Source organism: Microcaecilia unicolor, chromosome 5, assembly GCF_901765095.1.
Source record: "Microcaecilia unicolor chromosome 5, aMicUni1.1, whole genome shotgun sequence".
Lineage (NCBI taxonomy): Eukaryota > Metazoa > Chordata > Amphibia > Gymnophiona > Siphonopidae > Microcaecilia > Microcaecilia unicolor.
This window is the reverse complement of record NC_044035.1, coordinates 80,893,245-80,918,341: the sequence shown is the minus strand read 5'-3', so window position 1 is coordinate 80,918,341 and position 25,097 is coordinate 80,893,245. Positions and strand designations below refer to the sequence as shown.

Here is a 25,097-nt window from a genome sequence, read left to right as displayed (position 1 = left end):
ATTTTTAAGAGCAATTTTCAAAGTGTTTGTGTTCTGTATATTTATAATAATCTTTATTGGAACAATAACAACATACAGAAGGTCCCATAGGACTCCCATGTACAATAATATTTAATTTATAATTATCCCACAATCTGACTGACTAGTTTGACACATTTTTATTCTCCCCTTTTCACTGCAAACTACAAAAGCAAACCCACTCCATGGTGTTTTTCTCTGGAGCTGGTGCTATAAAGCTCAGTCCCTCACCCTACAGCCCTTTGAAGAAAAAGATAAACTTGCATTTGACTCATGCAATGAATATTCTCCCCCACATTAGACATTTAACAACATGCTTCGTGCTCTAGGAGGTAGCGCATCCTAAACTGGGCCCCATATTTGCTTAAAGACCCTCCAAGTATATGGAGACTCTTCTAAGGCACTTGGATATGAGCATCTGCAGTTATTCATTCCTCTACTGTGAAACTGTGGGAGGTTCATGTAATCATCAATTGACCAGTATGTGGTTTTTAACCAGCAAAAATGTACTTTTCAACCATTTCTCCCCTCTACAGATTCCTAATATCAAATTCATGTCATTAAACAGATGTGTCTTTTTTTTTTTTTTTTTTTGAAATATATTTTTATTCATACAATGACAGGCTGTATGCACAAAGTATACATAGTAATGCTCAGTATACAATCTACAATCTCCAATTTGTAATTATAATCTACAACCCTGTCAATCCAAGGTGTCCAGCACAACCCGCATTGCATTTTATTTTATTAATCCCCTTCAGCCATACACCCTTACACTCCCACAAACAGACCAATCCACTTCTCAACTTTCACCCCATCCCCCCTCCCCCACTCTCATCCCTACACACTCCTTCTCCCAACCCCCTTCCTGTCTTTAAACGAGCACATGTAAACAGATGTGTCTTGATTGTCATAAATTATTTGTATTCTCAAAATCCCTCTTAAATGATGAGTTAGGGCCTCCCAAAACTGATGTATCCATACACAATCCCTAATGAGACTTGTTCTTAGTGAGCTCTTTGGGCATTCCTGGTATTGAAAAACCATGCTGTACATGAGGAGATATACAATCTCATTAGAAACTTGTATTGCTCTTGCAAAGTTATATGTTGAGAGAGTCCTTTTAGGACAATCATCAAATTGCAGATAGTATCCACTGTCTCTCATCCACTTAGCAGCTATATACCCATAATCCCAAGAAGGGAGAGACTCATTCAGTTTTTGTAGAGCATTAATCCAGCTCAGGTATCCTGTTCAAGTACGAGTTGATTCTTTACGCACTCCCATAATTCATATTTAACAGTATCCAAGTCTGTGGCTACTTTTAACCTGCCAAGTTTACTGTAGTCTTTAAAGCAAATGTAGAAGATACTTTTATTTTGAAGCATGACACATTTCAAAGACCTTGTAGGCACTTGCACCTGCTTAATCTGTGCAATAGGAACTAATGTGTAGAATTGAAAATGCAGCAAACACCCAGCTTATACATGTAATTCTTTATTGTACATGCCTGTGTCCCGAATAAGCTTTTGAAAAAATTTCCCTAAATATCCAGTATTTTCTAAAATGTGTAAATCAAAAACTGTCCAACCTTAGATTTGTATTGTGAAAGATTGTTAATCGTGAGCAAGTAATTGTTGGTGGTCTGGGTAGGTCTTTTGTTGTTCTGCAGAAGGTGCTTTCTGTCTACAGTCTTAATGTTCACCTGATGAACATTCAGCATTTTTGGTTACCCTGACACAAGCTCTTTTTTTTTTTTCTAACAGTAATATTTATTTTGTTGACCTTTAATCCCATTTTCTGCCACGTTTTGCCATAGCACACTGAGACGCTGAACATTGTGTTTCTAACCTATTTCCGAATATTGAAGAGAGCTCAGAAGTCTCCTCTCCTTCCTGCTGTTTTGGAAGGCCTTGCCAAGTAAGAGCCTTTTATGTGGTTCGTTCATAGAGGCAGTGATTTTTTTTTAACATGCTTCCTATGTGAAAAGCCAGTTTACAAGCTGAAAAAGCTTTATAACATTTCAAGGCCACATACACGCATTGAGAGGTGCATGGAAAGGATAGTTGCTATTTTCATACAGTCTGCCTTTAGGCATTTAGGGGAGCATAGTTTTAGTCTGAGTGGAGGTGGCGTTTGCAATGTACTTGTGCATGTTTATATAGATATGGGGTACCCACACCTTTACACCATTTTCAGAGCAGATGTTAAATTTCTGTATAGGCATTTGTGTTCTGTTGGGGCTGGTTCTATGAGCCTGTTTTATACAAGAACATAGGCACCTGTGTTGCATTTATAAACTTTAGATGCCTTTTTGGACGTTCCATCTTATAAAATTAGCCCCAAAAGTCTGCAGGTCTGGGACATATGCATCTGACACATTTATCTTCCTTTGTATTCACTGGCATTTTGCTGCTCTTACTACACTAACCTGCAAAACCCGTGCTTCCATATTATAACTGTTGGTCGTTTAAAGAAGGAATAATTAGTAATAGAATTAGAATAACTACTTCAATTTATTTTTCAAAAGTCTTATTTGACCTTGAAGGAAACAACTAAAAAATGACCATTTTGATTCTAGATTTGCTCATCTTATAAATATAGAGTTTTTTGATGATCTGCTGGTCGTTCTGCATTCTCTTGTTACTTCTGATGTAAGTAGACCTTTTTCTGAATCCTTTAGCTTTATTTTTTGAATTTGTTAAAGGCAGCGTTTTCAAAATAATGCAGTTACATAACAGTCCTTTGATTTCTATAGGATCTGAGCTACAGAGAGAGTCTTCACTGTATTCAGACTGCTTTTAATATTCTATCTGGCCAAGGTAAGGTCTGACTTAAGCTGCTGTAGTTTTAATATTTTTCAGATAAAGGGACTAATATATAACTACTTTGTCTTACATAGGTGATGTCCTTAACATTGACCCTCTAAAGTTCTACAATCACCTGTACAAGATTTTGTTTGGCTTACATGCAGGTAACCTGATGCGTTGCTTCTCACTTTAAGAGCATAACATAAGAACGTAAGGGTTGCCACACTGGGACAGACCAAAGGTCCATCAAGTACAGTAGTTTCCAACCGTGGCCAATCCAGATCACAGGTACCTGGCAAGATCCCAAAAGAGTAAAACAGATTTTATGCTGCTTATCCTAGAAATAAGCAGTGGGTTTTCCCAAGCTTCTCTTAATAATGGCTTATGAACTTTTCTCTTAAGAAATTATCTAAACCTTTTTTAAACCTTGCTGAGCTAATTGCTTTTACCACATTCTTTGGCAATGAATTTCAGAGTTTAATTACACATTGAGTGAAGAAATGTATTTTCTTCGGTTTGTTTTAAATTTACTACTTAGTAGCTTCATTGCATGCCCCCTAGTCCTAGTATTTTTCAAAAGAGTAAATAAGCAGTTCATGTCTACCCATTCCAATCCACTCCACTTTCTTGTTCCTGTATATTGTGTGTTCAGTATTTTGGGAAAGAAACAGGCATGAGATATGTTTCTAAATCATGTTTGTGAAAGAACAAAGGGATTGGGAATAATTCTGTCTCTTTCATAAGCTTCCTTTTAGTGATTCATATGTCTTATTTTGAGTCCTACTGTGAAATGTACTGAGCCAATCATACAGTTTTCCTATTGATTGCATTTGTGCTGCTACCTAATACTTGTTAAAAAAAAAAAAAACCAATAGGGGTAAAAATATTCTAAGGAAGGGCAATTACAATCATAAACGCACAACTGTTCCCAACCTTTATCCATAAAGTTGCAAAAAATATAAGCTTATTCAAAACACACTATAATTTTTAGAAGATGTGCTCATATATACAATGAACAAACAGACACAACAGTCTTTTTGTATGTCTGGGCTTATAATCATAGCACGATTATTCAACCAATAGCCCAAAGTGCCAAACTTTGAAAAAAAATTCATATGCACTAGAAGCAATAGATAGGGTCCCAACATGGTCCATGTTTTGCCGAAGCTGTCTCAAGGCACCCCAAAAGAGTAATTCTTTTTTAGTTAAGTTTTTTTTAGTGCATATGAATTTTTTACAATTTAAGTTTAGCACTCACTTTGGGCTATTGGTTGAAGGAATCATGCTATGATTATAAGCCCTAATACTTGTTGCCATGAGCAAGGGCAGAATAAGGCATTGGAAAAATAGGCACATGCCTAGGGATCGGATGTCAGATGTGCTCAGGACTAAGAAGGCTAGGATTGCAACTGTCTGGCTTTTTTTGTTTGTTTGTTTTTAAGGATTCTACAGATTTTTACATTAATATCTGGAAGCTAGAAGGATGGCTAACATGTCTGGACATTTTTCTGTGTTTTAAAAGCTCTGTCTGCAGTTCTCCACTTCCGTTCCTACCCTCTCTACCCCCCATCTCTCCTGGCCCTACCCCATTTCAGTATCACCAGCAGCAGAGGATTTAGCCAATAGGAAGGCAGTGGTGGTGGAGCACTGGAAAGATGCTTTAGTCACAGGAAAGGAGAAGACAATCCGGGGGAAGTTCTGCGATGTATAGCTGAGCCTGAAGTGTCTGCAGGAGTGTATGGTGGGGGGGGAAGGGGGAGGATTGCAAGCTGGGTTTTGCAAAAGGCACTATGCTGACTTTGTTGACAGGCAATTTTCTGGGCGATGGAGAAGACGGTCTGAGGAGGACTACAAGTGTGAGAGGAATGAGTGAGGGGGTTGCTGTACACTGAGACACAGAGGGGTTGGAAAAAAATTCCATCAGCCATTTTTGCATGCTTTAACTTGTTTCTCTTGGCTTTATGTGATATTAATCATTAGTGCAGCGGGAAAGCGAGTAAAAGTTTGAAACCTATTGGATTGACTCTGTTGCCATCTACAGTATTAGGCTGCTTTTTAGATTTTGTACAAATGCAATTTGTGTGACTGTTTCTGTTAATGCTGAGAATTTTTCCATTAACTAAAAACACTAATTCTGCTCCCACACAAAGAGTTTTCTACAGTCCTGACGCTGTGCTACAAGAACTACCTGAGGAGCAGAAAGATCAAAATCGTTTTCCGTATTCTGATTTGAGAGCATGTGTTGAGTTTTGAAATTTTTTTTCTGATAAAGGAAGTCTCTTGGGAAAACTAGATAAAATTTCACACCTGAACTATGGTTCTGTGGCTGCTGATGTGCCACATCCCCATCTGGGTATAACTCAGGAGAAGCTCGTGCTGGAGGACTTCAGAAAAATGACTGATGCTTGTTTCAAGCAAGTTAGAAAACTAAAGCCCCGCTTTATAAATATATAGTTTTCATTATTTATACATTGCTTCCCTGGTAATTGGGTTATTTGGTATTTATCACTTGGTCACTGAAATGCAACTCTTTTGTGAGAATAAGAAAGTGCTTAAATTCTTTTTGAACAAATAATCGTAGAAGAGATTTTCAATGATTTGACCAAGTGGTGTTATTTTGTATGGTGTATTGAAGTCCCCTGTCTGTTGTTCAGCTCCATGCCAAGAAAATATCAAGCACTGGTGTTAACTGTCCTGCTCTCTTCGATGTTAATGTGCGCTCTAACTTGTGTCTGTCCAGGTGCTACAAACGATGACATTGCAATAGTGCTGGAGTGCCTTGATCTAATGCTAATGAAACGCCGGAAGCAGGTTTCGCAGCAGCGAGCACTGGCGTTCCTAAAGCGTCTTTCTACACTTGCGCTCCACGTCCTTCCAGATTCCAGCGTTGGGATCCTGTCAACCATCAGATCACTGATGCAGGTCCTGAAATAAACTAACAAGTTTTCAGTAGTATGTGAAGAATCAGTATTTTAGTAGTAACTGGTATATGAAATAAACAGTCCTTTTTGTAGTTTATATTTTTTCCTGTACAGGAAAATTATTCCAGAAAATACTAAGAGGAGAGCTATGGGGCATGTAGATGACTAAACAGGTGTATATTTCCACCCTGTAAAACTGTGCAAGTGCCGTATACAAGACTGCGAGTACTGAGACTCTTTTAGTGCCGCTTGAAGACTCGCATGTATTTGGTGCTATCCACACACAAGAAATCTCTTTTATAAATGTAAACACACATCAGCATCACAGTGAGAACATGCAAGGCACTATTTTAATACATCCAAAAACAAACCATCACTCAGAAAAACAAGTTAAACAATATTAAAATAGAAAGACTTCTGCAAAAAATGTATAGATATCCAAAGAGTGTGTGAAAAAAGCAAAAAAAATTATTTGTGTAAGTGGCTACTCACAGTAAGTATGACCGTGGCACCAAAGGCCGCTGGTACTTAGGGCTATATAACCTTAGTGAACAAGCCCTAGATGGGCTGTCATTAAAATGCCCAAACACATCCTTGAGTAAACCACAGTTGTGATCTATGTCCATATGAGCACTATATAAACATATGTGAAGTGAAATCACTCTAACTGCAAACCAAAATTGTAACATGTCCCAACTCAAAATGTACAAAGTATAGCGTTAGCAGCAGCTTCTCTGATGCACAAAAACAAGTTAGATGCAACTCCTTGAGGAACACAAATATTAGAATCTTACGAAAGAGAAGTGCGCACTGAATCAGACACCGTCTTTCAAGATGGTGGGACCAATAGGGGGATGCTGACTCGATTCCTTTTAAGCTTTTTTAGACTATGTAATCTTATTAAAAGTGCTTCTGGCTCTCCACAGCCATCTGTATCTCAACTGCTCAGGGGATCAGTCTCTTTGGGTCTGTAAGAGAGGAGCCTTTCTATTTTAACACTGTTCTAGTGCATTCATATACTGCAGTTAAATTAGCAGCCATGATGTGTCTATATATGGCATCCCTTATATGTATATACATGTCAAATTTTGTTACCTTGCATGCAGAAAAGCTGATAATTTGGGAAGCTTCCTCCAAAAGTCAGCATTCATCCTCCAGGTCCCAAGTCTAAACAAACTTCAGGGCCTATATGCCGAGTTGCGTTAGGTGTTTAACATAGGTTTTAATGTGCATTAAGAGTTAACGTGGTGCTCAAGAAACAGTTATCAGTTCCTTAGCTGCTATATTAAACACCTAATGCAGAAATTCAAATTAAGATGTGTGGAGGAACGGGAGGGACTGTGCCTTGCAATTAACATAATATTTAACATGACTACTATTGCAGGAGATAATTTGGAGCAGTTAAGTATATACCTTCAGAGGAATAACTAATTTGTATTCCACACTAGCTACCATGCCGTTAATAGGCTACAGCTCTGTTGCTGGAAATTGCCCCAACTCTTACCACACAGGTTTTTATTTATATGGGGCTCTTTTATAAAGACATATATGCCATACAAAACAGGAATAGCAAGTAAAAGCAGTTATGTATATTTACAGCTGGTGTGGCATTGGTGCATATTTATGAGCATATTTTATAAAGTATGGGCATAAATTGCAACACCAGGTCCTCAGCATGCCTTCACTCTTATGACATACAATTAGATACGAACATTCTCGGAGCCTTTTTTTTTTTTTAACACATAATCATGAGACAGTTTCCACATATAGAACAGGGTTTATTTGCAGCAAAAACTTATACAATTGCCCTCGATGTGTTTTAACCTTGGCTGTTGAGAGTCACAAAAGAGAGGGTAAAACAGCATACAAAATAATACAGAAACAAAAAAGAAGCAACACTGGACCTTCAGGATTGAGATAATCAATGTCCTTTTTATTATAAGATTGACCCGACACAGGCTGTATTTCGGCGTACAAACGCCTCCCTGAGGGGGTCTAACATAAAATAACATATAAATATATTAGTTATACATAATCATAAATCAAGGCATGCATACATTTTTTATATTTGTAATCTTCTGTAAATACATTTGCGCATATACGTTTTTACATGTACATATGTATTTTCTGTTCATTATTTTTTATATGTGCATTTTTATCAAAATTTATGGTTAAATATTTCTTTAAATCTGAATGTTCTTTATATGTGCATGCTTTGATTTATGATTATGTATAGCTAATATATTTATATGTTACTTTTTGTAGACCCCTGAGGCAGCCGTTTGTATGCCGAAACATGGCCCATGTCGGGTCAATCTTATAATAAAAAGGACATTGATTATCTCAATCCTGAAGGCCCAGTGTTGCTTCTTTTTTGTTTAACCTTAGGTGTTATCATATGTTAACCTGCAATAAGGTTTTGTACCTAAGAGAGAGGCCCCTCTGTTGAGATTATGCATGACTTTGAGCTGGAGTAAAAACTGGCAAGTAACTTCCAAGGTGTATGTGTGCAGGTGTAAAGTTAAAGATACATCAATACTTTGAGGGCCTACCCAAAATTCTCCTCCTTTTATGTGTAAATCCATGTTGGTAGTCCATATTTTCTGAAATCACTGCTTATATGCATGTGCTCCTTTACATATATAACTTCATTTTTATATAAGTAAACAGCACCTAATGTTTCTAAAATCAGTTAGGTCTATGTTGTAACACAAGCGGCCGTGTATGTATCTATCTTGGTATTGTAAACTCATGTTATATGCATTTCAGGCTTTCCCCAAGACAGATATCCTGCTGGACAATGATTGTCAAGGTAGTGGGCTCTACCTGCCTGAACTGGATGAACCAGAGTACTGCAATGCTCAGAACACTGCTTTGTGGGAACTGCGCACCCTTCAGGTAAGTGTGTTCCTCGCTGCACTCAGCACAATGGGAGTTAATTATCAGTAATTCGCTTCATATTTGTTAAATAGAAATTTTAAGAGATATTTGAATCATAATAGTATTGTTTCAAAAGGATTATGAGTACAGATTGTGAAACTGCAGTTTGCTTATGAATGATGAGAATATGAGGTATTTTGTCTGAATAATATCTGTTCTTCAAGGACAAGCAGGCCTATAATTCTCACATGTGGGTAATGCAATCCGCGTTGCCTGGTCTGGAGCTTGTAACAAGCTTTTTCAGAGCTCTTTGAGCGCAAGTCGCACTCCAACATGTATGATGAGTTCCTTCCCGCCCGTTGCAAGAGTGTGGGACCAACAGTTCTGTTTTTTCCAGTGTGAGGGGAAGACATTCTTTTCTTCACGCCTCACAGCTGCTGGTTCTGTTTTACAGCGCTTCATTTTTGGTGCCTTTCTGGTTTCTTCTCTTACTCTGTTTTTGTTTAGGGTGTATTTCTTTTTCTTTCCCCTTATGTTTTAGTTTATATCTCCCCTTTTTAAGTTTACTTTCTGTTTACCATGCTCCATAAGCTGCACTTCGGCCTGAGCCCTGGTCGGGGTTTTCCCTTATTTTTCTCTGGTGCTTTGCCCCTATTTTGGCACCATCGAATGTTTTGATTGTGTCATTGAAGGTTCCCGGTGGCTTTAAGCGCTGTAGCCAGTGCAGAGGACCATCTTTGGCAAAGACACCTATTCTTAGTATCTCCCAGTGTTTGGGGCCTGAACATACCCCTTCTATGTTCTGTGTCTTCATATGAAGAAAAGAACTCAGCCAGAGATGCTTAGTGAGAGAGAATTTTGGAGCCATGCCTGAAGGCTCGACATCTGCTTCTTTGGTGTCAGCATCGATATTGGGGGTTGCTTCGGGTGCGTCATTCATACGGGGCCCTTAGACACTGGGAGTGACCGTGCATCAACGCTGACCTTTGTGTAGGGCCCCTGGGACCGAACAGCATCGAACCCAACCCCGAGGCGACATGAGGATTTGATGTCATCCTTATCGGCATCGAAAGAAGCTTCGGTTGCCCTTAATGTACAGTGCTGAGAGCTCCAGGGCACTGAAGGATTCCCTGGTACCTGAGAAGTGTCGTGCCGGGAGGACAGTTCCCCCTCCGTACAGAAGGTGTAGATGCATTGGTTTTCTAGGCAGCTGGGACCAAGCACCCACTTCAAACCCACGAGTTCAGCTGTTTGTCTCTACATCAAAGGCCCAGCCTTTCTTGATGTTTGCCCTCGATGAGCGCCTCTGGGCCTTGCTCCCTGAGGTTTTGGTGGGGTTTATGGGGGGGTGCTTGCACCAGCCATGTCTGTAGCTGCTCCCCTGCATGGCTGTCAACCTGCGGTGAAGTCTCTGATGCCTCGATGTCGACTGCCACCTATGTCGGCACCTCCTCAACATCGGTGGAGGAAGGTTTGCCCGAGTTGAGGCTGGAAAGGACATCTCAACACCCCTCTCGGGGACATAGTTCCTCCTTGTTGAGGTAGGCTCGGTCTCAGCCCTCCCTGGTTGACACCGATGACTCATGGAAGTCAGATGAGGACCCACGGTACTTCTCAGAGGGGGAGTCCTGTGGCATCCCATCTGATCCCACCCCTCCACAGGAAAGGAGAGTCTCCACCTGAGAGCCTTTCCTTCCCATCTTTTGTCAAGGAAATGGTGGCTGCTGTTCCAATTCCTTTGGAAGTGGAGGATGAGCCCAGGGCTAAGATGTTCGAGGTCCTTGACTGAGTCTCCTCCTAGAGAGGCCGTGTTGATCCTGCATCACAAGAGCTTCCGGGATACTCAAGTGAACATAAGAGTAACCATAATGGGTCAGACCAATTGTCCATCTAGTCCAGTATCTTGTTCGCCAAACAGTGGCGAAGCCAGGTCACAAGCACCTGGCAGAAACCCAAATTGTGACAACACTCCATACTACAATCCCAGGGCAAGCAGTTGCTTCCCATGTCTGTCTCAATAGACTATGGACTTTTTCTCTAGGAATTTGTCCAAACCTTTTTTTAAACCCAGATACGCTATCCGCTGTTACCACCTCCGGCGGCAAAGAGTTCCAGAGCTTAACTACTCGTCGAGTGAAAAAATATTTCTTCCTATTTGTTTTAAAAGTATTTCCATGTAACTTGCGTGTCCCCTAGTCTTTGTGCTTATGGAAAAAGTAAAAATTGATTTACTTCTATTCGTTCTACACCACTCAGAATTTTGTAGACCTCAATCATATCTTCCCTCATCCGTCTCTCTTCCAAACTGAAGAGCCCTAACCTGTTTAGCTTTTCCTTATACAAGAGGAGTTCCATCCCCTTTATCATTTTAGTCACTCTTCTTTGAACCTTTTCTAATTCCGCTATATCTTTTTTGAGATACGGCGACCAGAACTGAACACAGTACTCAAGGTGCGGATGCAAAGACATTATAGTATTTTTAGTCTTAGTCACCATCCCTTTCCTAATAATTTCTAGCATCATGTTTGCTTTTTTCGCTCTATACAAGCTTGTGCTTGTGGTCCTTGGTGCATAGTATGTCTGATTTGGCAGACTCTCTTCCACCGTAACAGGCCGAATTGCTTCGTATAGCGATGCGCAGACTCTCGTAGCTGCGTGTCTCTGACTTGGAGTCCAGCAGAGGTTGGCAGATGCTGGGAGGAATAATCATTTTGGAGAGAAGGTGGAGGAGGTTACTGACCTCATCAAGAAGCACACTAATACCATTGATATTCTGTCCCGCCGGATGCCTTCTGCAACTGCCTCCTCATCCAGGAGGTTTGTGGGTAAGTCAAAGAAGAGTCCTTACTACTCACAGAGGCGTAGGTATGCCACTTCTTGCCAGCCTCGCCAGGCTCAACCCCAGCACGCTTGTTTTCATCAACAGTGTGCATGTAAGACCCAGACAGCTCCCCAGTCCAAACGGGGTGACCTTTTGACTGGCTCCAGCAAAGCATAGCTGCAGTAAAAGTGACCATCCCAGACGACTTGCCAGTCAAGAGGAAGCTGTTTTTTTCAAGAAAGGTGGCCCCTTGTAATCTCCAGCCAGTGAGTTCTTCAAATAGTCCCTCTGGGTTATGCCCTGCATTGGCGACAGAGACCACCAGATTGCTTACAGAGAGCAGATCACTTCAGCAGTCCACACAAGCAGGTACTTGCAAAGGACCTCTCTGCCCTTCTAAAGGCCCATACAGTTGAGCCCGTTCCACCAAGGGAAGAAAGGAAGAGATTCTATTACAGGCCCACAACAGACTGGCGTCGGATGTCTTCCTCATTCATTGGGGGAATGGTCTTCTGTATGTGTATCCTCCCATACCTCTCGTGGGGAAGACTTATCTGAAACTCGAGCAAGAACGCCCTACCATGATTCTGATTGCTCCTTACTGGCCGTGGCAGATTTGTTTCCCTCCTCTTATGGGGTTATCCTCTGAAGAACCGTGGAGATTGAAGTGTTTTTCGACCCTCATCATGCAGAACGAGAGATCTTTTCTGCATCCCAACCTCCAGGTTCTGGCCTTCAAGGCCTGGATGTTGAGAATTTGCTCCCTTCATCTTCCAGAGGATGTTTTTAGAGTGTTCCTGGCTTTCAGGAAAGATTTCACTAAGAGAATGTTACTCTTTTAAATGGAGGAGGTTTGCCGTCTGGTGTGAAGGCAAGGCTCTAGATCCTGTTTCCTGCCCTATATAGACCTTGCTTGAATACCTTCTACACCTTTCCGAGTCTGGCCTCAAGACCAACTCTGTAAGGGTTCACCTTAGTGCGACTAGTGCTTATTGTGTAAGAGGGTAAGCCAATCTCTGCACAGTCTCTAGTTTACTTCATTAGAGCTTTGCTGTTGACAAAGCCCCCTGACTTCATTAGAGCTTTTCTGTTGACAAAGCCCCCTGTCAAACCTCCGCCTATGTCATGAGATCTCAACATCGTTCTCACCCAGCTGATGAAAGCTCCCTTTGAGCCTCGATTCCTGTCATCTGGAAGGTCATATTTTTAATGGCTGTTACTTCAGCTTGCAAGATCAGCGAGCTTCTGGCCCTAGTGGTGGGCGTACCTTATACTAAGTTTCATCACAACAGAGTAGTTCTCCGCAGCAACCTAAGTTCCTGCCTAAGGTAGTGTCAGAGTTCCATCTGAACTGGTTTTCTTTCCAACGTTCTTTCTGAAGTGAGCATTGGCCTTTTATTTGGAGCGGACTAGGCCCCACAGACAGTCCACCCAGCTTTTTGCTTCTTTGATCCCAAGAGGATGGGGATCGCCATTGAGAAATGCAGAATCTCTAATTGGCTGGCAGATTGCATTTCATTCACTTATGCCTAGGCTGGGCTGACCCTTGTGGGTCATGCCAAGACTCACAGCGTTAGAACCATGGCTGTCAGTAGTCCACTTGAGGTCAGCCTCCATTGAAGTAATTTGCAAGGCTGCAATGTGATCTTCAGTCCACACATTCACATCTCATTACTGCCTTGAGTAGGATACCAGATGTGACGGTTGGTTTGGACAGACAGTACTAAAGAATTTGTTTGGGGTCTAGAATCCAACTCCACCCTCCTAGTCCCGTTTTGTTCTGTTCCAGGCTACACTCTCACATAGTTTATCTATAGTTTCAGGTTAATCTGTGTTTTCACCTCGCTTTTGTGAGGTTCAGTTGTCCAATGGTGGTTGTTTTCAGTGAGCCTGGTAGTTAAGGATTCCCACAGTTGAGAATTATAGGCTCGCTTGTCCTCTGAGAAAGTGAAGATACTTGCCTGTAGCAGGTATTCTCCAAGGACAGCAGGCCTTATTTCTCACATATCCTCCCACCTCCCTTTGGAGTTGTTCCCTCTTTCAAATATGCTGTAGTATTATACTGTTGGTCCTGTGCTCTCGTGGCGGGCGGGAAGGCACTCGCAAATGCACGGTGGAGTGTGACTCATGCTCAAAGAGCTCTGAAAAGCTTGTTACAAGCTCCAGACTGGGCAGCACAAACAGTATTACCCATATGTGAGAGTTTAAGGTTTGCTGTCCTCTGAGAATACCTGCTTTCAGCTAAGTATCTTCGCTCTCTTGTAGCTAAGAGTCCAAATGTCTTGGCCACTGTTGGGTGGTGGTTACAGGATGCATGAAATATTTAGCGTCTTTCCTTTTGCAAACTAAGAATGACATACTGCACCCAGTAGTACTCATTATACACTTAGAAATAAATTTAGCATAGAAGCATTCATGGTAGAGTTAGGAAGAACTGGAGGGGAGATGCTGTATCACAGGAGAATGGTGATCCACTGGATGGCGATTTAGTGGAAGATTGAGGAAGAAAAGAGACGGAAAGCTGTAGGTAAGTGCACTAAAAAGGAGGAGCTTGAAGATTGTGTGACATGAAAGGAGTCAATAGAGAAGCAGAAAAATAAATGGAATAAAGCTGAAGGGAAAAGTTCAATGTTAAATATGAATGTAGGGAAGAAAGCGAAGAAGATAGGAGTAGAGAAAAGTGACAAACGGACAGGACATCCTGGAAAGAGAATTAAGACAGAGGAAAGCAGAAAAGAAAGAACTGAAACAGCATGATTAGAAAAATAAAATAGCCAGACAACAAAAGTAGAAAGTAATTTTATTTTCAGTTTAGTGAAAGGATTAGGTTAGTTTTTGAAATTTCTGTCTTTATATTTTGCCCAGTACAGGAGGTAATGCATCTTTTTATATTTCTTTTGTGCTTCGCACTACAAGCAGAGTCTGGCTTCTTGATTGCATAGGAGAGCACCAAAGTAAGAGACAAAATATAAATCTGTAATATCAGCATAAGTAACAATGGACAAATAAATTAAAACCCCTAAAACAAACTCACTACAAACATGTATAAAATAATATAAATAAAACATAGAACAGCCAAAAAAAGCATAATCAAGTCATCAACACAGACAACTAAACCTCCAAAAATTAGATATTAAAATGTCAAATCATTCATTTCCGTGAAACTAATCCTCTAACAGAGAAGCACTGTCTAGAATCAGTTTAATCAGTTGAAAGACCCAAAGGAGAATTACATTAATGCACAGTTGTAGTTGTCAACGTGAGACCTGTAGGAGAAAGGATCACTAATAGTTATCAAAAGGAGCAAAGATAGCACATATGAATATAGTGAGCCTAACATAGAACCATGTCTTGTGTTAGGACCAATAGTTGAAATGTGCCATAATATTTACATTACACTGGGGGCTTATACCCTGCTAAAACCTTTTCATTTCTAAGCAATTTACAAGTATCCTAAGGGATATAGAGATCAGAGCATTCCTCTGAAAATTACAATGGTTATTTCACAGCAAGCCAATATAGGCTTTATCATACTGGGTTAATCCTTTGCAATCGAAGGATATTAGCAACTATGCCATAAGAACATATGAATAGCCATACTGGGTCAGACCAGTGGTCCATCTAGCCTTAATTTTCCTTGGTAAACCCAGATAGGCCTCAGTATAGTAAAAGGGTACATAAGAATGCCGTATTAAGCTGCAGTGCACAGTGTTCTAACATGAGCACTTAAAAAAAAAAAAAAACTATTACTAATGCAGTAAACTAATGTCATGCAGATTACATTGTCATTAAAAGTGTACACTGTCAGAATAAACAGCGCACACCACGGTAATATGTGGCTCTTTGCTACTTTGAGTGTAAAATATCTCCCTTCTTGTGACTGCGAGAGTGGGGATCGGCGCACAGATGCTGACAGGAAGAGAGCCATTTAAAAAAACAAAAAAAGCCTGCTGCTCTCTGCTATCCTCATCCCTACTCCTCCTCTCAACACACACAAAGTTTCCCATTAGAGGTTAACCATTACCATTTTGCAAGATGGCAGCACCGGAGGCAACAGCAAATAGGAATTGCTGCTACCTTCCACTGTTTAGAGGTGGGTGAGTGGGATCCACCTGGCCCACCAAGGATTTTATTTTTTTTTTTATTTTTTTTTTTTGGGGGGGGGGGGGGGGGGGAAATCAGGGTGTATGGGGTTCATGAGGGGATTATTTTGTGTTCTGGGGGAGTTGGTGTCTTAATGGGGTCCTCCTGGACCCCAGGGATTAGTTCTAATGTAAATATTCAGTGCTAGAAAAAGTGGATTTTAGTGTGTGTTTTTTGTTTGTTTGTTTTTTTTACATTGGGAGCAATTTCTTATTTTAGCAATTTTCAAGTTCACGTACTGTTTAGCCCAGTGATTTTTACATTGATTTTCCCGTGCTAGTATTTCTTACTCCATTGGGAGATTAGCACAGAAAAATCAAGAATCAATTTGCTACACTAAAGAGTTGAACAATTTATTGCATGGGGGTTCTAGAGGGAATTACAGTAATCTATTTTAGAATACTCATTGTTTTAGTTTCAACAGCCAATATACTCACAAACCTTTTTTTGGAATCTCTGTAGTTGAATCTTCCTTGTGCAAACTATGAATTACGAAATGATTTTAAAACAAATGTATGGCCACATGAGATGTTAATTACTGTTTGTATTTGCTAATGAGCCTGTGCGCTGGGCTTTCTAGATTGGTATATGCCAAACGGGAAGTGATGGCAGGTACATATTAGCCAATCAGAGCAGGATTTCTTTGATTTTTTTTTAACTCTTCCGTCAATCAGAAACATTATCATCCTGTGGTGAGGAGGTTTGCTTCTCATCTCTGTGCGGGTGCTCCAGCTGAAGGCTCCGAGGCGCTCAGACCTGAACTAGGCCGAAGGTAATGGATTTTATCCACTTTTGACTTGTCTGCACTCTTGAGGGTCAGAATCTGGAACTGCTGCATGGAAGTGCACAGCAATGCCACAAGGGTTTGGGCAGCATCTCTGCAGCCTTAAGTATCCACCACTGCTTTTGTATTTGGAACATTTTTTGAATTTAGCCTCATGGGAGGAAACAATGGTAATAGTACATGAAAATGTTGAACATGTTACTGAAATAGCCTATTGTTCTTCGGCAAAGTGTTTACAACTAGTCAAGAAGAAAAAAGACCAAATATTTTGTGAATGTGTTTCTCAAATCACCAACACATCTCATATTCAGTAGAAGGTTCCTGACTTTATGAAACATCTTTGAACCTGTTGGTGTCCAGCTATCTTCAGTAGAGCTTAATTGCATAACAGTATATTAGTTTACATGCTAGAAGGAATTTCCTTTCATTTGATTTTATTCTAGCTCTTGTATTGGTTTATTGCAGTAATGATATATGGTATGGGCACATCCAATATTTGTAAGCCTCAAGGATTTAGGACTAGATTCTATATATGACTTCTGAAAAATCTACATGGTAAAAAAATATGCCTAGTTGTATTCTCTAAAGTACGCCTAAATTTTATAAAATTGGCTTAAATTTCTGTACGTTATATAGAATACACAGAGTGCCTTTTCACGCAGCCAAATTTGATTACGTCCATGTAGGCCATGTTTTACTTGGCTTAAATCCCGATGACTAAATTAGGCGTAAAGCAGGTGTATTCTATAATCGCATAGATTTTCAAAACGCCCACGATCCGCCCATTCCGTACCCATAACACGACCCCTTTTCAACTATGCAACTTGAAATTTATGTGCATCGCATTGAATGTTCTTAGCGAGTTCTGCACGTAAATCTTAATGCTGATAATTGCATGTTAACATCTGATAAACAGTGCTGATTAAGTTACGTGCTTTCTTTTAGAATACGCTTCGATTTCCTTGTGGAAATTAAGGCGCGATATATAGAATTTGGGGGTTAGTATGCTTTTCTTTTTTATTGATATTGCATATGCCCTGTGTAGAAACAGGAGAAGCCTGAACATAGTAAGCAAACCTTTTTATTTAATTTTAACAAAAAAAATCGAAAGAGAGAAATACAAAAAGTTTTCCAGAGAACGAGAAAAGAGATTTGAGTTACCTTTTTTTTGCCTGTCCCTGTTCTAAATTTGACTGTTTATTGCAGATCTCCGATGGAGCTTTTTGAGGAATATAGCATGAAAGGAATGAACTTCAATCCTCCTGTCGCATCATCTGTGCCCAGAAAAAAGGTGGGGTGTAGGCAGTCTTGTGTGCTAAGTAATTGCTGTTGCAGCTTGAATTATATGGAGACTTAAGGCACAAGACAGTGCAATAATCAAGTAAATTATGAGCCACTGAGTAGGCTCTATGCCTTAGACTGTGGAGATTTGGGTTCAGATTTCATCCAGCTGGAAGTGGTACATTCAGGCCCAGGGAGGACTGGAAGGAACACTGTTGCCACTACCATGGGAGCCTCTGCAGGCTAAGGAGAAGGGCTAATAGTGGTCCTCCAGAGCTCTTAAGAGCAAGAATTCCCCACAGCTGTCTGGACTCAGCATCTGGGGGAGCAAGTGATTCAAAGAAAAAAATTCAAAACTATTAACCAAAAACAAATAAGAAACCCCCTGAAACTTCCAGGGTCATTATTAAGCACTATCAAACATTCTAGAATGAAAATGAATTTTTATACAAGTAAGTTTACCTAACCTGCTGCATGTTTAGGAAGGAAGGCATTCTACTTGTGGATCTGCACTCGTTTAATCATTACTTGTAAAGAACATAGATGTTCATTTCTTGTAGCTCATTTCCTGTTTTAGAATGGAACTGATGTGTAAAATATGGGGGAGAAATTTATATGCACTATCTCATGCATATTCATTGTGGATATCCTGAAAACCTGACTGGCTTGGTGTGCCCTGAGGATTGGGTTGAGAAGCACAGCCTTAGGCAATTCAAAATAAACAATTTGCCACTAAAAACTTGCAAAAAAAGGAAAAGCCTCTGAGCATACTAGTGTACAAAACCCTCAGTATGGCTTATCTCCCTCATAAACATAAAAACATCCTTGGTGGCATACTACTCGATCAATATGCAAAATATTCACAAAATTTATATTTGTAATTGACGGAACTTATCTCAAACCTGGTTTCCTCAAATTTTTATTTTCATTCTAGATTTCTAAAACAGTTTTGGAACACTGAGCAAAAACAGGTTAAACATGCCAAGAGCCCTTAGGTAATGTCAGGTGACTCTCAAGCCTGAAATTGTATCAGGACCCCCTTAAGGACATCTGAAAATTAACCTCAGTGTGAACTTTTCCCCCAGCATTCTAATGTTAAACAAGCGCTCTTTAGACAGTCCACTGACTCTTTGATAATGTGAGTTTTGATAAGTGCCACAAGCCTTCATTGGTGGTTTGACTAAAAATGGCTCACTATGTCTCAGATTCTGCCTCCGGAGTTAGCAAGTACCACGTACCACAGGCTGTAGATTAAGGTATTTGATACAAGATCGTAGCATAGTAAGTGACGGCAGATAAAGAGCTGAGTGGTCCATCCAGTCTGCCCAACAGTCGCGTTCATTATCTATTCAAGATTTAAATCAACAATGATGTGACATTATACTTGATCATGGTCTTTCTTTGGTGTTTCTGGGACATAGACCATAGAAGTGTGCCCGGCTCTGTTCTTATGTTCCAACCACTGGAGTTACTGTCAAAAGCTCACTCCAACCTATCCAAATCCATTTTGTCATTTGTGGGACACAGACTGTAAAGTCTGCCCAGTACCGTCCTCACGTTCCAGATTACTGGAGGTTCCGTCGAAGCTCTCTGCAACCCATCCTACAACCAGATTGCTATATGCAGAACTCGGACCTTACAAGCCAGCCCAGCACCGGTCTTTTGTCGATACAGCCAGAGTTGCTGTCAAAGTACTGCTTGACATGCAAACACTACTACTTGTCATTTCTATAGCGCGACTAGACACATATGCAAGCCTTTAAGTTTTGTTTTGTATACCATTCATTTTCTAATCAGAGATCCTCTGTGTTCATTGTATGCCTTCTTGAATTCTGCCACAGATAGAATGGTAACATAGTAACATAGATAATGACGGCAGAAAAAGACCTGCATGGTCCATCCAGTCTGCCCAACAAGATGAACTCATATGTGCTACTTTTTGTGTAAACCTTACCTTGATTTGTATCTGTCCTTTTCAGGGCACAGACTGTGTAAGTCTGCCCAGCACTATCCCCGCCTCCCACCACCGGCTCTGGCACAGGCCGTATAAGTCTGCCCAGCACTATCCCCGGCTCTGCCATCCAATCTCGGCTAAGCTCCTTAGGATCCATTCTTTCTGAACAGGATTCCTTTATGTTTATCCCACGCGTGTTTGAATTCTGTTACCGTTTTCATTTCCACCACCTCCCGCGGGAGGGGATTCCAAGCATCCACTACTCTCTCCGTGAAAAAAAACTTCCTGACATTTTTCTTGAGTCTGCCCCCCTTCAATCTCATTTCATGTCCTCTCGTTCTACCGCCTTCGCACCTCCGGAAAAGGTTCGTTTGCGGATTAATACTTTTCAAATATTTGAACATCTGTATCATATCACCCCTGTTTCTCCTTTCTTCCAGAGTATACATGTTCAGGTCATCAAGTCTCTCCTCACGCATCTTGTAACGCAAATCCCTTACTATTCTCGTAGCTTTTCTTTTCACTGCTTCAATTCTTTTTACATCCTTCGCAAGGTACGGCCTCCAAAACTGAACACAATACTCTAGGTGGGGCCTCACCAACGATTTATACAGGGGCATCAACACCTCCTTTCTTCTGCTGGTCACACCTCTCTCTATACAGCCTAACAACCTTCTAGCTACGGCCACCGCCTTGTCACACTGTTTCGTCGCTTTCGTTGGTGGTAATTGCTCTTCATGTACAATACTGTAAGAGCTGATTTAAATCTACAGGTGAGCTAGTGCTCTTGCTTTTGTTTACAAGTCTTTGCTACTGCACTATGAAAGTAAGAGTTCTTAAAAAATGATCACATTTGTGTAAAATTGCTGGGCTTCCAGTTTAGAGTGGTAGTTATCAAGGTACGGTACAGCAATAACATGGTATTTGCCCCTTTAATGCATGTTTAAAGGGCAGTAACACATTTTCTAGTATCTCAATGCATATACTATGGGTTATTTAGTAATGAGAGGCAAAGCATTCAAATCCATTCCAAACAGCTCAGTACTATTTAAATTCAATAATGCAGCTTGTGATTGAACACAACAAGCTACCTTATTCCTGGAAAAATACTGACAGCAAAAAGCAGGCAGTATTCTTTCTCAAGAACATCAGGCTGCTAATCTGCAGACCAATGCTCCCAGGAGACACCTTAAAGGAGGTCCCCGTTCCCCTCCTGCAGCCTCACACCCCCAGGTTTACCTTAATGGTTGTCTAGTGTCTAGTAAATTCAGGACAGGAGCAATCCCCTGTCACTCCTGTCCCTTGCTGCTAGATTCAAATGGCGGCCCACAACCCTTAGCTGTAGTCTTGTGTTACTACTGGTGGGGGTAAAGTTTCCGTATAACGACTAAAAGGCCCTTATACAACAGCTTGACCCCTAGCAATAGTACCACAGGATTACTACCAAGGGTTGCAGCCACCATTTTTAACCGGGCAGGAGTGGCAGGGAATAACTCCTGCCCCGAACCCACTAAACACCAGAAAACCCTTAAGGAAGGCCCTGGTGGGGGGAGGGGAGTCTAATCAGGAGGGAGTAAACTCTGGGAGAAGGAGATTTGTTCAGGAGGGGAAACTCTTCTGGGATGGGTGATTATTTTCTTCTTGCAAGTTATGTTTTCGTATCTTGAGAGTTAGTAACTTACGGTACTGAGCTGCCGCTGGTCGGTGACTCTTTTGGATAAATTAAGATGTGTTAAAAGCCCAACTTTTATTGCACCCCTCCTCCCCTTAATTTGCACAAACAAAGTTAACAGCAGTTAGCATACCTGGATTTAAAAAAGGTTTGGACAAGTTGGAGGAAAATTCCATAGTCTGCTATTGAGACAGATGTGAAGAAGCCACCGCTTGCCCTGGGATTGGTTACATGGATTTCTGCCAGGTACTTGTGACCTGGATTTGCCACTGTTGGAAACAGGATACTGGGCCTGATGGACCATTGGTCTGACCCAGCATGGCTATTATGTTCTTAAAAAAAGAGGCAATTTGTTTGTCTAATATTTTGACCTTGTTTTAACTGTGATTCAGCTATGATGAATATTGAAGTAGCAGTTTTCTGCATAATCTATGCTTGTGGAATCTCTGCTGAGGTTTGCTTTTTTCTTTTTGTCTTTTCTGTACCATGGTTATAAACAACATTCTCATTCTTATTAATCTGACAGTGCTCTTAAAAATAAGGTGCCTTAAAAGTTTTGTTTCTAAATATTTTTCAGGGTGTGGTTTTAAAGAGTGATTCATTTTTGAATGAAGACTTAAATAAAATGATCCAGTTAAATCTCGGTGAAGCTGCTGGTTCTGGACACTTGGATTTTGCTAAATGCTTAATAGCACAGAGTCTGGGATGAACACTGACAAACCAGTGGAGCAGATGGTTTTTTTTTTTCTAAGAAAAATAGGATATATTTTCCCATTGTTGGAGTACAGATGAACTCTCTACACAAGATATAATGGCACATGCTTCTTATTTATGGAGATGCCCATTCAGTACTGGATTAAAAAAACTTTACTATTAGTATTTATAAAGTGTACAAAGAATTGTAACAAACCACTGGTTTCTTAAGCCTTTTTATATTTAAGTACAGCTTCTGTGCAGAAAAAAATGTTTTTTCAATAAAACCATCAGAATTTCTTTTATCTAAAAGTCTGAAGAATTAACAATTTTCTCCAAGATGTATGTAATATGTCACGTTATTCTCACACAGGACTTCTATAGTTTGTCATCTTTCTGCAGAACCAGTAAGATGTTCTCTCTCTCTCTCTCTCTCTCTCTCTCTCTCTCTCTCTCTCTCTCTCTCTCTCTCTCATTTTCTGACATTGTTATTGTTTGGTGGGGGGGGGGGGGGGGGTTGGCATCTGTAATATGAGTTTTTCCCACATTTTCTTATTTTTTCATAGTTGCTGCCTTTCATCCCCTCATATTTTTGGGGAGTGTATGTGGGGGGGGGGGGGGTGGTTAGGGAGCAGGGGTGGTGATTGGCATCCTGGCTGGGCCTCTCTTTCAGAACTTTATTGTTTGATTTTGCAAAGGCTATTGGTAATATGTCCCAATAAAAGTTTTCATCATCTTAAAACCAAAAAAGGTGGTGTACAGTAAGAAATAAATCAACATGAGCAACAGACAATTACAGCAGTAAAAATATTCAAATAACAATACAAAGTATGGCATAGCATACTACTTAAAATGTCAACACAATATGTAATAGAACATTTTAATTGACATTGTAGGGTATAAGCAAAGATGGAACATGTAGATAGATAAGAGAGTAATAGGAGTTAGAAAATAAGGTGACTAATTTAAAGAAAGTTGCACATGAGGTCAGAGAGATGGTTAACATCTAAATAGGTAAGAGAGTAAGAGGAGTTATAGCATCTTAGAAGTCATCCTGCCTTGTTGGAGAGATTCTACTAGATGCTCTTATGGTTCTACGTGGAAGAGATTTGCTTTTTAGCAGAATGGCACGGCTCTAGATTGACTGGGTAAATGTAAAAGGGCATGTTAGGTAGGTAAAATTCCTTGATGAAATCGAGGACTGCTTTATTGGAGCAGCTGGTTCAGGAACCAACAAAAGGGAAAACAATTCTAGACCTAGTCCTTACTGGAGCACATGATCTGGTGCAGGAGGTAATAGAGCTGGGGCCACTTGATAACAGTGATCATTTGATATCATCTCTGGAGTAAGTGCACACAGGAAATCCAATACATTAGCATTTAATTTTCAAAAAGGAAACTGATAAAACGAGGAGAATGGTAAAAAAATTTAAAAAAAAAGAGGAGTAGCTGGAAAGGTCAAAAATTACATCAGGCGTGGATGCTAGTCAAAAATACCATCTTGGAAGCCCAGACCAGATATTTTCCATGTATTAAAAAAAGGAGGAAGGAAAGCCAAAAGTATTTGACTCTTCTCAGCTATTGTGATTGGACATGGGGGCGGGGGGGTGCTCTATTTAATCACTTGTGTTCCTTGTTAAGCCAGTTTTGAAAACACAGCTAATTTGCTAAGATCAAAAATCAAAAAATTATCACATTTCTGCTTACCATCTAGATATTTCTATAACTTTTCTTTCCCATTGAAAATGTAGAGTGGAGTAGCCTAATGGTTAGAGTAGATGGCTGAGAAGCAAGGGAAACCAGTACAAATTCCACTACTACTTAACCCTCCATTGCCTCAGACTTAAATAGTAAGCTGTAAGGGAATGGGGATTGCAGAAATCCCACAGGTCTGGAAGAAGTTGCTATGGAATTCCTGCGGAAGTGTAGTTAAGTATAGTTAAAATGAAGGAGGTTTAATGACAAGAGATGGCATGAGCCCATTATCTGGGCTGAAGGCAGTGGGCAGAGTTTGCCACCATATTGGTCAGAACAAAACAATAGAAATTGCTATTGAAAACAATAGCAAACGTGAGGTTTTATATTGTTTCATTAAACCTAGATTTTGCATAGAAAGGGATGGGGGTGGGGTCAGTGAAGCAGGGGAGGGTTATATTCAAAACGTATTTGTCAGTGCTGCACAGTTTGCAATGCTGTATTGTGGATATGACTGTGCTGTGTATGCCTTTATTTTTGCTTATGATAATAAAGATATTTCTGTATAAAAACAATAGCAAATGCTTATGACTACCTATATGTGATTTTTTTGTAGTTGGCATGTTTTTTTATTTATTTGAAAGATTCCCATATGTAGAGATATATCATGAAATAAAACTGAAAATCATTAAAACAACATTAAAATTATTGTAGCTGGTAGAAACAGCAGTAATAAACTCACTATATGTTGTGTTCATTTTTCTACACGGTCCTGTACAATACAGTAATACATGGCCAAATCTCAGTGAGGATATTCTGTTTCCTGATGGGTTCATCTTAACTGTTGTAATCTGCCTTGGGAAGCCAGGTGTTAAGATGGAATATATTGAAATTAAATGGAAGTGAAATTTAAATTCTCCTTTCATTGGGGCACATGGAATCACATCTTTACTTTATCTCTTTTGTAGATGTTTACATTTTAGATATATTTTAGATACAGAAATGGATTTTTCTGTTTTGAGCATGTTTCAGGGACAAGTGGTTTTCTAAGGCAAAATAATAAAAATATTTGGTTTTGTGCAGATCTCTTATTTGGTGAAATATAACTAAATGGGCTATAATGTAGTTCATTGGGTTTCTGATATTTTGTTCTTGTGATTTGTTATACTGTGCCAAAATAGAAAACTCTTACCTCTTCTTTCTGGACAATGATAACATCATGGGAGCAAGTCAATGGATATGCCTAAGATTGGTATATATGCCCAACTGGGCATTTAAAAGTCTGTAATAATAATGCATGTTCAGAAATCATAGCCATAAGTATAGACAGATATTCAAACATTATCACATGCACACACCAGAACAGGCATCCATACACACATTGCAAAAGTAAACAGCAACTTCAATAGAGTATATCCAAAATTT

At 40.1% G+C, this 25,097-nt stretch overlaps 1 protein-coding gene across 2 annotated transcripts in view; it reads left to right on the top strand.

The window, feature by feature from the left end:
- The window catches only part of NOC3L (NOC3 like DNA replication regulator), an 85,282-nt gene extending 62,868 nt beyond the window's left edge, over positions 1–22,414 (top strand). For both annotated transcript variants that reach the window (XM_030203043.1, XM_030203042.1), the window contains 9 exons: positions 1,838–1,938; positions 2,600–2,672; positions 2,777–2,840; positions 2,921–2,992; positions 5,569–5,750; positions 8,519–8,647; positions 16,268–16,365; positions 17,584–17,668; positions 21,862–22,414. In XM_030203043.1, coding sequence (XP_030058903.1) covers positions 1,838–1,938; positions 2,600–2,672; positions 2,777–2,840; positions 2,921–2,992; positions 5,569–5,750; positions 8,519–8,647; positions 16,268–16,365; positions 17,584–17,668; positions 21,862–21,993 — 936 coding nt within the window. In that variant the 3' untranslated portion in view covers positions 21,994–22,414. The remainder of the gene's footprint in view (positions 1–1,837; positions 1,939–2,599; positions 2,673–2,776; positions 2,841–2,920; positions 2,993–5,568; positions 5,751–8,518; positions 8,648–16,267; positions 16,366–17,583; positions 17,669–21,861) is intronic.
- Positions 22,415–25,097: the final 2,683 nt, after the last annotated feature.